General features: G+C 38.4%; 1 protein-coding gene across 1 annotated transcript in view; it reads right to left on the minus strand.

Moving 5' to 3' along the window:
- Positions 1–1,220: 1,220 nt before the first annotated feature.
- The window catches only part of LYRM9 (LYR motif containing 9), a 68,053-nt gene continuing 53,079 nt past the window's right edge, over positions 1,221–16,194 (minus strand). The window contains exon 4 of the mRNA XM_053706264.1: positions 1,221–1,501. Within this exon, the coding sequence (XP_053562239.1) occupies positions 1,481–1,501 (21 nt within the window). The 3' untranslated portion in view covers positions 1,221–1,480. The remainder of the gene's footprint in view (positions 1,502–16,194) is intronic.

The raw sequence follows: 16,194 nt of genomic DNA on the forward strand, positions 1-16,194 counted from the left end.
AGCAGGAACCCCATAACAACCTGTTGGCTGTTATTAAGTTATACTGCTTAAAGGGACACTCAATCAAAATTAAACTGTCATGATTTAGATAGAGCATGCCATTTTAAACAACTTTCAAATTTACTTCCATTAACAAAATGTGCAGTCTTTTTATATTTAAACTTTTTGAGTTACCAGCTCCTACTGAGCATGTGCAAGAATAAGTGTGTATGCATTTGTGAATGGCTGATGGCTGTCACATGGTACGTGTATGCATTTGTTATTGGCTGATGGCTGTCACATGGTACAGGGGGAGTGGAAAAAGACATAACTTAAAATTGTCATAATAAAAAATCTACTACTCATTTGAAGTTTAGACTAAGTGCTATTGCATTGTCTTGTTATCTTGCATTTGTTGATTATGCAAATATACTGTGTTGACTGGTCCTTTAATGACTCCGAAAAAAAAATAAGTCTGAACTTGGGTTAAATATTGTGAGTGCTATAGGATGATACTATGCCTGTCTTATGGAAACGTCAGTAAACTTCTCACAAAGGGCCTGATATTCAAAACCTTGCGGCATGGTAAGAAATCACGCAAAATCTTTGTGATTTTTTTAGACCTTGTATCATAATGTAGGAGTCTCTGTTTCACATAAAGAAAAAAAATATATAAATAAATGTTAATAAAAGAACACAAAATGGAAACAAACATTTCTCAAAAAAGAAAATTAGAAAAACAAAAATTCTAAGGGCCTTGCCGTACTGACAAGACTTCTCATCTGAGCAGCAAGGTTTTGAATATCAGGCCCAAAGCCAGTCAGCAATAATAAGGTTGCTACTTCCTACTGACAAAAGAGTGGCATTTTTACATATTAATACTAATAAGTAAGGGACATTAGAAGTACTAAGTATGGATATAACCCCAGAATAACCCTATGTTAGTGTAAATAGAAAACCTACGTTAACTCCAATACTTCATTCATCTGTAAATCAACCCTTCTAATGACATTCCACTGTAACAATACCTACACATTAATATTAGATAACCATAACATTTCTTTTTGCACATGAAAAGGAGTATATTATTCATTTTTTCACTCATTTGTATAGCGCTGCAAAACTCTGTATAGCTGGATATACCTAAATAATCATAAGGTGTCATACAGTTTAAACAGAGTGAGTTTGCATTTCTATATACTAAGGTGTAACATTTATATTTTTATGATGCAATAACAACGTGGTTTAAACACACTTTTAATAAATGTAAAAAAAAAAAACACCAAAAAAAGTAGCCCCGTATGGCAGAAATATATCCCGCAGCGTAATCTTTACTTTATTACATGATGTTCTTCAGCACCATTTTGTAACATGGATTTTAGAAACAGCCACTCTATATCTGCACAAAATCATTTTCAATCATGTATTTTCATTGCAGGAGCTACCAAAGAAGCGGATATTTAAGTTGCAATCCTGATGCAGGTGGGTTTGGTTTTGTTGGTCACCTGTTTTGGTTCTTATACTGCAAGAAATAAAAGGAAAATGCTTAATTTTAAACAGGAAATTGCTAAAAACAAATCAAACATTTGTAAACAGTATTTCAAATACTTTTACATACATTGTTTGCTAAAAATAACATCATTTATGTAAGAACTTACCTGATAAATTAATTTCTTTCATATTGGCAAGAGTCCATGAGCTAGTGGGATATACATTCCTACCAGGAGAGGGCAAAGTTTATCAAACCACAAATGCCAATAAATACACCTCCTACCACACCCACAACTCAGTTTAACGAATAGCCAAAAAGTGAGGTGATAACACAAAGGAGTAAAAAAGCAAAAAAAAAGAGGAACTGGAAATATAATTGTGCTTTTATAAAAAAAAACCATAACCACTGTTCTGTCGAGAACTCCAATTTGCCCCCCTTGAACCCCCCAGGCGGAGGCAAATAAGATAGTGAAGATAGGCGATTACAGGGCCTATCTGATTGGTTATGAATCCTGTGACTCACTGGACACAGCCAATCAGATGTATGGAAATACCGGAAGTGAAGTCAGATTGGAGTTCTTGACAGATTGAGGTTCTCGACAGAAAACCACCATAAAAAGGGTGGGTCTCATGGACTCTTGCCAATATGAAAGAAATGAATTTATCAGGTAAGTTCTTACATAAATTATGTTTCTTTCATGTAGCTAGTGACGTATGGGATAGAAATACCCAAGATGTGGAAGTCCACAGAAGAGTCACTAGAGAGGGAGGGATAAAATAACAGCTATTTCCACTGAGAAATTAAATCCACACAATAATTAAGTTTCTCAAAAAAACTTAAATCAAAAGCAGTAGAATCAAACTGAAACAGCTGCCTGAAGAACTTTTTCTACCAAAGACTGCTTCAGAAGAAGCAAATACATCAAAATGGTAAAAACAATACAATTATGCAAAGACCAAATTACTGATTTGCAAATTTGATCAACCTAAGCTCCATTCTGAAAAAGCCCAAGAAATGGCAACTGAACTTAGTAGAATGAGCTGTAAAACTCTGAGGCAGAGCCTGCCCTGCCTCCAAATAAGCCTTGAAAAACAAAAGCTTTAATCAGGATGCAAAAGAAATGGCAGAGGCTTTCCTAACCTTTTCTGGAACCAGAAAAACAGCAAATAGACTAGAAGTCTTCTGAAATCCTAGTAACCTCTATATAGAATTATAAAGCTCTTACCACATAGGATGTAAAGAACTCTCAAAGAATTATTTAGGAAAAGGACACGAAGAAAGAACAACAATTTCCCTACTAATGTTGTTCAAATTCACAACTTTAGGGGGGGAAAAAGAAGTCCACAAAACAACTTATCTAGATGAAAAAAATCAGATAAGTAGACAGAGAGCTGATAAATCAGAAACTCTTGTAGCACAAAAGATAGTTAAAAAAAAAAAAAAAAACTTTTCAAGAAAGTAGATAATCTTCAAAGAAAATATAGGCTCAAAAGAAAAGAGCCTGCAAAATATTTAAACCAAATAAGACTCCAAAAAGGAGAAATTAATAAATGAACAGGCTTAATACCAACCAAAGCCTGAACAAAACAGTGAATATCAGGAAGTTTAAACAAGCTTTCTAGAAAACAAAACAGAAAGAACAGATTTGTCTCTTCAAAAAATTTGCAGACAAACTTATCCAGACCATCCTGAAAAACGGTAAAATCCTAGGAATTCTAAAAGAATGCCAAGAGAATTTATGAGAAGAACACTATAAAATATAGGTTTTCCAAAACTGATAATACATGTTCATTAAAACAGACTTATAAGCCTGCAACATAGCAATAAAAACTGAGTCAGAGAAACCTCTATGACTAAACACTAATCAATTTCCATACCCCCAAATTAGAAATTTGAGATCCTGATGGAAAAATAGCCCCTAAAACAAGAGGGCTGGCAAAAGAGAAAGCGGCCAAGGATGGCAACTGGACACCCGAACAAGATCCACATACCAAACCTGTGAGGCCAGGCTGATGCTATCAGAAACACATGACACTGTTCCAATATGATCTTGGAAATCACCTTTGGAAGAAAAAAAACAGAGGCGGAAAGATGTAGTCAGGTTGCAAAACCAAGACATTGCTAACGCATCCAACATCTCCACCTGAGGATCCCTGGACCTGAAAAGGTACCTGGGAAATTGAGAACACACATCTGTATAGAGACACCACTCTCCCGGATGTAAAGACTGACAGCTAAGATAATACACCTCCCAAATGTCTAAAATCGTAGAAAGACAGGAGATGAATTCTATCTAAGAACTTATTCAAGATACTTCTTAATTGCTAAGGAACTACGAGTCCCTATTGTTAATTGACATATGCCACACTTGTGATATTGTCTGTCTGAAAGCAAAAAATGAAATAAGTTCTCTCCTAAAGGAGGCCAAGCCTGAAAGAGCTCTGAAAAATAGCATGGAGTTTAAAATATCGATTGGAAACCTCGCCTCTTGAAGTTTCCAAACCACTTGTGCTGTGATTAGACCCTCAGACAGCTCCCCAACCTGTAAGACTTGCATCCATCAAGAATACAGTCAAGGAAGGATGAACAAAAGGAGGCCTCCTGAATAAAATGATGATAGACTAATCACCAAAACAGAGAGAGTAGAGTGTTAGGATATAAAAATATCAACTGTGATATCTAAAAACAATCCCTGTATCATTGATTCAGTATGCAAAGCAAAAAGAGATCTCAGACAAAAACGAGCAAAGGGAACCATGCCCGATGCTGCAGTTATGAGACCTAAAACTTCCATGCACATAGCCACTGAAAGAAATGTTCTAGACTAAGTTAGACAGGCTAACGCCAATTACAATTGACTTTTGTCCGATAAAGACTAAGACATGAACACAGATTCCATCTAGAAACTTAAGAAGTGACCCTTGTCTAAGGAATCGCGAAACTCTTAGGTAAATTAAATCCTCTAACCAGGTCTTGAAGAAACAAAACAGTTGATTCATGAGGGATTACACAAAAAGAAAAGTCCATATATTTGAATACTGCTCTTTCATATGTATGTATTGGGTACTTGTAAAGCGCATCTAATCACCTGTAAGGGACTCAATACGCTGCTCATTTAATCGACCTCGGAAGGATGAAAGGCTGAATGGTCCTCACTGGGAATCAAACCTGCAACCCTCAGGTTGCTACAGAGCTCAGCCACAGTGCATTAGCATGCTGAGCTATCTGTCCGGCTTTAATAAAAGAAAAGTTTAAGCTAATACCAATATACCAACCAAATAAGGAAGCACCACAATACACTACTGTTAGGGGTAATATGAACCTGATCGCAGCCATCTTGTTTCTCGCAGCCATTTTGTAATGAATAGACTTTATTATACTGGGGTATTATGCAGTGAGAACTATATGCATATTATGATAGTTTCCTTAGCTGTTCGGCCTTGCCAATGTACCCTGGCCCGACGCCCAGAAATAAGATAGAATAAGATAATGTAAACAAGATGGTTCAAAAACCTTGTTGTCTCCGCAGATGGTAGTTTGTTATGACTCTGTAAGTATTGTTATGAGAAACTCATGTTCCAGTTTTTCCTTGTACTTTGCTCTGTATAATTGTGTAAGATGACGCGGTCCTAACGTGTCATCCCCTTAACCCTGTATGTCACTATAAGAAAGGCTTGCACTGTGCAATAAACAGAATTGGCTTTCGATCATAATGCTGCGTGGTCTGAGTCATTCTAAGGGGCCCTTATCAGATAATCTACATATGCCTCAGGTGGTACACTAGGCCCCAGGCTTTGGCCTGCGCTGACACCCCCCCGTGGGATTATACACCTTACAATTCTTGGTGTCACGACAGTGGGATTCGCAGGAGGTAAGCTATCGTGTTTTTATTACGCTGCTTTCCTTCTGTGAATCTGAACCTAAATTTAGTTGTGTTTTTTAAAAAAAAAAAAAAAAAAAGGTGTAATATATGATATAAGGTTAAAGGGGTTCCTGTGGTTGAAGCACAGGTTTGCGGAGGTTATAGTCCTGCCGGCAGTTGTGATACCCCTCCAGACAGGTGTAGAGTCCTGTGCTGGGACACGACAGGTATTGTGAGTCCTGTCTGTGATAAGCGCGCAAGAAATATATGAATGCCAGTTGACGGGAGGATTTTTTTAAGATAAAACTCCCCCGGGCAAGGTGGCAGAGTGAGTGAGTCTCACGTGTGTTAAAGTTTCCCATATTCATTCCCATAATAGAGTTTTGTTACCCACCTGAAGCTCATGTTGATATCTGATGCTTGCTTTGCTTTGTTTGTGTTTTTGATGCTGTGCGTAGAAAATATTAAGTGGCTATGCATGTTATTATTGTGGCTATTATTGTATTGAGAAAGGGGAACTGCTTATAGATAAGAATGCACAGAGAAAATTACATGTATAAAGGTAAAAGAAAAGGAGAGTTAATAGTTTCTGCAAAAGACAGAAATATTTTTTAAAACACTGTCAGTGAGTACTGCTGTGTGATAAATTGAGGAATCCCTGTGTTTAAAAATGTAGCAGGCAAAGAAGGGGGGCCACCACTGAGCGCGCACATAGATCAGAATAAAAAAAAAAAAAGAGAGAAGAAACTGTTACAGCAGCTCCGTTTGTGAGACTTTTTGTATTTGCAGTAAGGAAATTTAGGACATTTTGTCTGTCGGTTCTCACTGTGATATGCGTGTGACAGATTTGCTTTAAACCAAAAAACAGAATGTATTATTTGAAAATGATTATCCCAATCCAGGCAAAAAATTGCCATTTTGCGTGGAATCGAAAAGAAAAATACATTTTGGACTTGGTGACAGGTTAATCTGGTGGTCTTTAATATATATATGTCGTACGCAATGCAATAGATGTTTTTCTGCGAAAGGAAAAAAAAGGGAGTGAATCTCTGGTATGCGAGATGGAATGAACTTGTGTGTCTGTATCGTAAGAATGTTTCCTTATGTTTCTCTGTTAGGAAATCAGACGTTTTAAGAAGATATTTTGTAATGTTATTTTATATACCTGTATTTTAAAGTCACCAGCATGTTTTAAGTATGTGGTATTCATATGCAGTTTTAGTTTTAAGGGATAATTGTTTTTCGGCATGTAAAGATATGATATTGTTTTTGCAAGTGAAGTAACGGCTTTGAAAGTGGCTTTGAAAGTGCGATGGTGTGTGTGATTTTTGTCACGCTCTGGTAAATATGAAACAGTTTCTGGTATGATTAATGGGTTAACGTATGTTGTATTTGTAAGGTCTGTGCACAGAGTTGGTGCACCCAATGACATATAGTTATAAGCTGTAATTGAAAGTTTATTTAAAAGTGCGTCCGTTTTTGTTGCAAGTTAATTAATCTGCAGGTCATGCTACAGTACAGAGGTGAAATTTGTGTGGTAAATCATACAAGCAGACTAAATTATGGTTAGGATATACATATGTAATTTACGTGATGAATGGTTAGTCCTTAAAGGGACAGTCCACTGTAACAAGGTGTTGCTATTAATGTATTGCCCATGACTTGTGATACAAGCTGCATAGTATAACATATAGGAGAGATTGCATTTGCAAGTTTATTTGTATATATATGAAGTAGCTGATCTTATGCTTTCAAAACACAGTTGATTGCAATGGGTTGCATTTTAGATAATAAGAATATCTCATTATCTTATATTTGTCTGTAAAATCAGAGTTCAGTGCGTAGACAGAGCAATAGAAAATTGTCATTTTATTATTTAAAGAACCAGTGCAATAACACTGTATTAGTAGTTTGCTAAATATATTTTAAGAGACCTTTCTTTGTATATATTTATTTTAAATTTGCTGTTCAGATAGCAGATATTTTTTTTGCAGCATAACTTAATTCTCTCTGTAATGCAAACTGAAGTGATAAGTTGTTTACAATTTTAGTGTAGGGATCCGGGAGACTAGTGGACAGAAAAAGAAAAAAAAAAACGAGAAAAACCAGAGGAGTGAAAATATTTAAAGGGATACAGGAAAACTGATATAACATCTGAGAATTTAAGGGAATATTTACATAAAAGACGATGAGGTTTACTGTAAGCCTAACACTAGTATATTTCACTGTGTTAGCAGTTTCAATTACAGATTATTTTTAGTTTGGTTAAAATGTCCCTTTAATTAGCCTGCATCCCACTGTGAGTGCATTCTTATGCTGCTTATGCTTGTTTAGGCTATTTAATGAACGTCAGTATGCATTTTTTATTATAAGGATCATTGGGAATAATTTAAAGGGGAAATTGTATTAGTATTCTTTTTCATAAAGCTTATTTTTTTGTGTTATATGCGGTTGTTATATTTGGCTGGACAACTGCCGAATGGTGAATATCAAATTATACATAATATTAAATCCAATAATTTTGTTGTGGTTAAACTAATTAGCATTTATCAAGTTTTAGTGTGAATTTTATATTTTTAAGCAGTAAACAGTGTTTCTCCTTTAAGTAGAAATAAAACTTTGAGCTTGCCTCACTATCCTTGAGAAGAATGTAACACTGTGCATGTTTTGCTTTTCTTTTGAAAAAAAAGTTTCTCTGTTTGGCTTTGTTGCAGAGAGAACAATTTGCACTTTACATTTAAAGCGGCAGTACTGGTGTTCTATATTATAAAAAATGATAAATATAAATTGCTCACTACAAAGGAACCAGTATTTATATTATATTCTGTCACAGAATATAGCTTAAAAAACAGAATTTATGTTTACCTGATAAATTACTTTCTCCAACGGTGTGTCCGGTCCACGGCGTCATCCTTACTTGTGGGATATTCTCTTCCCCAACAGGAAATGGCAAAGAGCCCAGCAAAGCTGGTCACATGATCCCTCCTAGGCTCCGCCTTCCCCAGTCATTCGACCGACGTAAAGGAGGAATATTTGCATAGGAGAAATCATATGATACCGTGGTGACTGTAGTTAAAGAAAATAAATCATCAGACCTGATTAAAAAACCAGGGCGGGCCGTGGACCGGACACACCGTTGGAGAAAGTAATTTATAAGGTAAACATAAATTCTGTTTTCTCCAACATAGGTGTGTCCGGTCCACGGCGTCATCCTTACTTGTGGGAACCAATACCAAAGCTTTAGGACACGGATGATGGGAGGGAGCAAATCAGGTCACCTAGATGGAAGGCACCACGGTTTGCAAAACCTTTCTCCCAAAAATAGCCTCAGAAGAAGCAAAAGTATCAAATTTGTAAAATTTGGTAAAAGTGTGCAGTGAAGACCAAGTCGCTGCCTTACATATCTGATCAACAGAAGCCTCATTCTTAAAGGCCCATGTGGAAGCCACGGCCCTAGTGGAATGAGCTGTGATTCTTTCAGGAGGCTGCCGTCCGGCAGTCCCATAAGCCAATCTGATGATGCTTTTAAGCCAAAAAGATAGAGAGGTAGAAGTTGCTTTTTGACCTCTCCTTTTACCAGAATAAACAACAAACAAGGAAGATGTTTGTCTAAAATCCTTTGTAGCATCTAAATAGAATTTTAGAGCACGGACAACGTCCAAATTGTGTAACAAACGTTCCTTCTATGAAACTGGATTCGGACACAAAGAAGGTACAACTATCTCCTGGTTAATATTTTTGTTGGAAACAACCTTCGGAAGAAAACCAGGCTCAGTACGTAAAAACCACCTTATCTGCATGGACCAGATAGGGCGGAGAACACTGCAGAGCAGATAACTCTGAAACTCTTCTAGCAGAAGAAATTGCAACCTAAAACAAAACTTTCCAAGATAATAACTTAATATCTATGGAATGTAAGGGTTCAAACGGAACCCCTTGAAGAACTGAAAGAACTAGATTAAGACTCCAGGGAAGAGTCAAAGGTCTGTAAACAGGCTTGATTCTAACCAGAGCCTGAACAAACGCTTAAACGTCTGGCACAGCTGCCAGCCTTTTGTGAAGTAAAACAGATAAAGCAGAGATCTGTCCCTTCAGAGAACTCGCAGAAAATCCTTTCTCCAAACCTTCTTGTAGAAAGGAAAGAATCTTAGGAATTTTTATCTTGTTCCATGGGAATCCTTTAGATTCACACCAACAGATATATTTTTTCCATATATTATGGTAAATTTTTCTAGTTACAGGCTTTCTAGCCTGAATAAGAGTATCTACTACAGAATCTGAAAACCCACGCTTTGATAAAATCAAGCGTTCAAACTCCAAGCAGTCAGTTGGAGGAAAACCAGATTCGGATGTTCAAATGGACCTTGAACAAGAAGGTCCTGTCTCAAAGGTAGCTTCCATGGTGGAGCCGATGACACATTCACCAGGTCTGCATACCAAGTCCTGCGTGGCCACACAGGAACTATCAAGGTCACCGAAGCCCTCTCCAGATTGATCCTGGCTACCAGCCTGGGAATGAGAGGAAACGGTGGGAATACATAAGCTAGGTTGAAGATCCAAGGTGCTACTATTGTATCCAATAGAGTCGCCTTGGGATCCCTGGATTTGGACCCGTAACAAGGGACCATGAAGTTCTGACGAGAGGCCATCAGAACCAAGTCTGGAATGCCCCATAATTGAGTTATTTGGGCAAAGATTTCCAGATGGAGTTCCCACTCCCCCGGATGCTCCTCCATCGCCAGGGAACTCCTTGTTACCCCCTGATGGTTGATATATGTAACAGTCGTCATGATGACTGATTGAAACCTTATGAATTTGGCCTTTGCTAGTCTAGGCCAAGCCTTGAGAGCATTGAATATCGCTCTCAGTTCCATTATGTTTATCGGGAGAAGAGAGTCTTCCCGAAACCATAGACCCTGAGTTTTCAGGGGTTCCCAGACCGCGCCCCAGCCCACCAGACTGGCGTCGGTCGTGACAATGACCTATTCTGGTCTGCGGAAGCTCATTCCCTGTGACAGGTTGTCCAGGGTCAGCCACCAACGGAGTGAATCTCTGGTTATTTGATCTACTTGTATCGTCGGAGACAAGACTGTATAATCCCCATTCCACTGTCTGAGCATGCCCAGGTGCAATGGTCTTAGATGAATTCGTGCAAAAGGAACTATGTCCATTGCCGCAACCATCAACCCTATTACTTCCATGCGCTATGGAAGGAATAAGAACAGAATGAAGTACCTGACAAGAGCTTAGAAGTTTTGATTTTCTGGCCTCTGTCAGAAAAACCTTCATTTCTAAGGAAACTATTATTGTTCCCAAGAAGGGAACTCTTGTTGACGGGGACAGAGAACTTTTTTCTATGTTCACTTTCCACCTGTGAGATCTGAGAAAGGCTAGGACAATGTCCGTATGAGCCCTTGCTTTTGACAGAGACGACACCTGAATCAGGATGTCGTCCAAGTAAGGTACTACTGCAATGCCCCTTGGTCTTAGCACCGCTAGAAGGGACCCTAGTACCCTTGTGAAAATCCTTGGAGCAGTGGCTAATCCAAATGGAAGTGCCACAGGTAATGCTTGTCCAGAAAGGCGAACCTTAGGAACCGAAAATGTTCCTTGTGGATAGGAATACGTAGGTACGCATCCTTTAAGTCCACCGTGGTCATGAATTGACCTTCCTGGATGGTAGAAAGGATCGTTCGAATGGTTTCCATTTTGAATGATGAAACCCTTAGAAACTTGTTTAGAATCTTGAGATCTAAAATAGGTCTGAATGTTCCCTCTTATTTGGGAATTATGAACAGGTTGGAGTAAAAACCCATCCCTTGTTCTCCTAATGGAACAGGATGAATCACTCCCATGCTTAACAGGTCTTCTACACAGTGTAAGAATGCCTGTTCGAAGATAATTGAGACCCGTGGAACCTTCCCCTTGGGAGTAGTTCCCTGAATTCCAGGAGATAACCTTGAGAAACTATTTCTAGCGCCCAAGGATCCTGAACATCTCTTGCCCCAACCTGAGCAAAGAGAGAAAGTCTGCCCCCCACCAGATCCTTCCCAGATCGGGGGCCAACACTTCATGCTGTTTTGGTAGCAGTGGCAGGTGACTTGGCCTGCTTACCCTTGTTCCAGCCTTGCATCGGCCTCCAGGCTGGCTTGGTTTGAGAAGTATTACCCTCTTGCTTAGAGGGTGTAGAATTTGAGGCTGGTCCGTTTCTGCGAAAGGGACGAAAATTTGGCCTATTTTTAGCCTTAAAAGACCTATCCTGTGGGAGGGCGTGGCCCTTTCCCCCAGTGATGTCTGAAATAATCTCTTTCAAGTCAGGGCCAAACAGTGTTTTACCCTTGAAAGATGTTAAGCAAAAGCGCTCTGCGCGCCACGATAGCAAACCCTGAATTATTCGCCGCTAATCTAGCTAATTGCAAAGCGGCATCTAAAATAAAAAAGAGTTAGCCAATTTAAGAGCTTGAACTCTGTCCAAAACCTCCTCGTACGAAGATTCTTTATTAAGCGACTTTTCTAGTTCTTCGAACCAGAAACACGCAGCTGTAGTGACAGGAACAATGCATGAAATTGGTTGTAGAAGGTAACCTTGCTGAACAAACATCTTTTTAAGCAAACCCTCTAACCTTTAATCCATAGGATCTTGAAAGCACAACTATCTTCTATAGGAATAGAAGTGCGTTTGTTTAGAGTAGAAACCGCCCCCTCGACCTAGGGGACTGTATGCTATAAGTCCTTTCTGGGGTCGACTATAGGAAACTAATATCTTAAATATAGGGGGAGGACAAAGGGTATGCCGGGCCTTTCCCACTCCTTATTTACTATGTCCGCCACCCGCTTGGGTATAGGAAAAACATCGGGGGGCACCGGAACCTCTAGGAACTTGTCCATCTTACCTAATTTCTCTGGAATGACCAAATTGTCACAATCATCCAGAGTAGATAATACCTCCTTAAGTAGTGCGTGGAGATGTTGAAATTTAAATTTAAAAGTTACAATATCAGGTTCTGCTTGTTGAGAAATTTTCCCTGAATCTGAAATTTCTCCCTCAGACAAAACCTCCCTCCTGGCCCCTTCAGATAGGTGTGAGGGTATGTCAGAAAAGATATCATCAGCGTCCTCTTGCTCCTCAGTGTTTAAAACAGAGCAATCACGCTTTCTGATAAGTAGGCATTTTGGAAAAAAATGCATGCAATAGAATTATCCATTACAGCCATTAATTGTTGTATGGTAATAAGTATTGGCGCACTAGATGTACTAGGGGCCTCTTGTGTGGGCAAAACTGGTGTAGACACAGAAGGGGATGATGCAGTACCATGCTTACTCCCCTCATTAGAGGAATCATCTTGGGCAATATCATATCTATGGCATTATTATCCCTACTTTGTTTGGACATTATGACACAAATATATCACATATATTTAAATGGGGAGACACATTGGCTTTCATACATATAGAACATCGTTATCTGATGGTTCAGACATGTTAAACAGGCTTAAACTTGTTAACAAAGCACAAAAAACGTTTTACAATAAAACCGTTACTGTCCCTTTAAATTTTAAACTGAACACACTTTATTACTGAATATGTGAAAAAGTATGAAGGAATTGTTCAAATTTCACCAAAATTTCACCACAGTAACTTAAAGCCTTAAAAGTATTGCACACCAAATTTGAAAGCTTTAACCCTTAAAATAACGGAACCGGAGCCGTTTTTACATTTAACCCCTATACAGTCCCAGGTATCTGCTTTGCTGAGACCCAACCAAGCCCAGAGGGGAATACGATACCAAATGATGCCTTCTATAAGCTTTTTCAGTGGTTCTTAGCTCCTCACACATGCATCTGCATGCCATGCTTTCCAAAAACAACTGCGCATTAGAGGCGCGAAAATGAGGCTCTGTCTATGACTAGAAAAGGCCCCCAGTGAAAAAGGTGTCCAATACAGTGCCTGCCGTTTTTATTAAAACAATCCCCAAGATTTAACAACTATTAAAAGTAATAATCTGCCAAATATACTTAGTAAAGTAATCGTTTTAGCCCAGAAAAATGTCTACCAGTTTTTTAAGCCCTAATGAAGCCCTTTATTCTTTTACTTAAACAAAGAAAATGGCTTACCGGTTCCCATAGGGAAAATGACAGCTTCCAGCATTACCGAGTCTTGTTAGAAATGTGTCATACCTCAAGCAGCAAAAGTCTGCTCACTGTTTCCCCCAACTGAAGTTAATTCCTCTCAACAGTCCTGTGTGGAAACAGCCATCGATTTTAGTAACTGTTGCTAAAATCATTTTCCTCTTACAAACAGAAATCTTCATCTCTTTCCTGTTTCAGAGTAAATAGTACATACCAGCACTATTTTAAAATAACAAACTCTTGATTGAAGAATAAAAACTACATTTAAACACCAAAAAACTCTAAGCCATCTCCGTGGAGATGTTGCCTGTACAACGGCAAAGAGAATGACTGGGGAAGGCGGAGCCTAGGAGGGATCATGTGACCAGCTTTGCTGGGCTCTTTGCCATTTCCTGTTGGGGAAGAGAATATCCCACAAGTAAGGATGACGCCGTGGACCGGACACACCTATGTTGGAGAAATGATAATTTTATTTCTGTGGCTGTCAAACTGTATCTCACAGATATAACTCTTTGTTATTTAAAATAACCCCCACTGCGTTCAATGAATAAATGAGATGTTATTTAATGAAGTGATTTTAGTGACACTTTAAAATATATATAGTTATTTGGTTATTAACTAGTCTACCACTATTATTGCAATGACTTTGATTGCTGCTTAACAGCTAAGCCGTGGTCTATAAGGTGTCTACAAATAAACACCCCTAAAACAAATGATGCACATTTTATCTGATTCTACTGCATTTATATAACTTGCTAATTTATCTGATCCCAGTTTTAGTTTTATTTATATGGCTTACGTGTATTTTGTCTCTTGGTGTTGTAATGAGATTTATACAGCCTGTGATAAGAGGCAGTCCTCAAAGGCTTAAAAATTAGCATATAAGCCTACCTATGTTTGGTTTAATCCAGGAAGGTTGGTTAAAATTAAAAGTCCTATCTGAATAATGAAATTTTCATTTATCCTACAATGTCCCTTTAACAGTGGCTACCGTGGTTATCTGATCGTTCCCAAATAAGCGCAATTTTATTTGTATAATCTGCAACTGAAGTTTCTTGTGCATCTGCCGTGTTTGTACATAGTGGATGTTTTTAATTGTTTGTAGTGTTCTGAGAGTGTTGCATTCCAGTGAATGTCAGAATATGTGTTGCATTCTAAGTTAATTGTGGTTGTTTGAAATTTGTGTCAGCAGCTAATGTTTTGTTTTGTGAAAGACAAGAACGATTGGTTTTCATTGTTTGTTATGTTTTTCTCTTTTGTGACTACGTGTGGAAGCGTGCTGTATGGACAGCATATTGAATTGTGAAGTGTATTTCATTTTCCTTGCTATTGAGAATTGTCTCTGCATGAGTGGAGTGCATGATTTGTCGTTTAGTTTCTTGTTATCTTGTGTTTGCGTGTCACATGAGATGTTTCACGCAAACATGGGGGAAGTATTGATGAGTATTGATGAATATCGTTATGTAATGGGGGTGATTGCTTTTAAGAGGTGAACCTAAAACGTTTTGAATCTCCTCGTACAATGTTATTGTCTAACCACCAGCTGTGCCCTAAAATTGCCTTGTCTTACCCCTATGCAGGATGCACTACGTACCTAGGATTGTCTAGAACTTTCCTTCATTGGGAATCTGGCCACGGAAAAGCATCTACCTTGCTGGCCACCCCGGTCGTAGCCTGTACACCCACACCCCACTCTTTTTTTTTCCCCTCCCTGGTGGATTAGATCTTTTTATTGTCTTTCTGTGTTTTATTTTGCTCTCATATTTCAGATGCCTAAAATGTTTTATTTTTCTATTTGGTTCTTAACACTATATTTGTATTTGCAGGATGAGATCATGAAGCTGTCTTCAGAGATTAAAAGACACTAACTGAATTATTTTTGATAAATTTCTATAAAGAAGCAGAGAAGGCGCCACATAGCATAATTCTGTGAGATAAACCAAGTAAATGTAGATAACTCAGATGCACTCACGTTTAGTAAAGCATCAAGATGTGATGCAGGCTGGGCATGCCGGAACCTTAGAGTTGTCCGGTAAAACTCTCCTCACAGGCAAGATCTCCCCCAATGCCAGGTGGTGATCACAGGATAATGGTATTGTTTGATTCAGGTGTTTTGTCAACTCCAGCAATATCAAGTGTAAATACCATGCAGGAATGTCCAGACAAACAAGGTAGCAAGTAGTATAAAATAAAGGTGTTTATTTTAACACATTTAAAAACACAGCAACGCGTTTCTCAGTATCCAGTACTGTTTCCTCAGGCTGAGGAAACAGTACTGGATACTGAGAAACGCGTTGCTGTGTTTTTAAATGTGTTAAAATAAACACCTTTATTTTAACACCTTTATTTTAACAATACCATTATCCTGTGATCACCACCTGGCATTGGGGGAGATCTTGCCTGTGAGGAGAGTTTTACCGGACAACTCTAAGGTTCCGGCATGCCCAGCCTGCATCACATCTTGATGCTTTACTAAACGTGAGTGCATCTGAGTTATCTACATTTACTTGGTTTATCTCACAGAATTATGCTATGTGGCGCCTTCTCTGCTTCTTTATAGAAATTTCTTGATGTGGATGGCCTTATACCTCGAGGAGAGCTGCCAGATATCGTTATAATCTCATCTTGGATACTATTGTGACCATCTTTTGTATATTTGGGACTTTTTGTACTCATATATTAATGTGTGTATATAACCCTGCTAAATTTACTTATAATTTACCATTGGTTTA

This window comes from Bombina bombina, chromosome 3 (assembly GCF_027579735.1).
Source record: "Bombina bombina isolate aBomBom1 chromosome 3, aBomBom1.pri, whole genome shotgun sequence".
Classification (NCBI taxonomy): domain Eukaryota; kingdom Metazoa; phylum Chordata; class Amphibia; order Anura; family Bombinatoridae; genus Bombina; species Bombina bombina.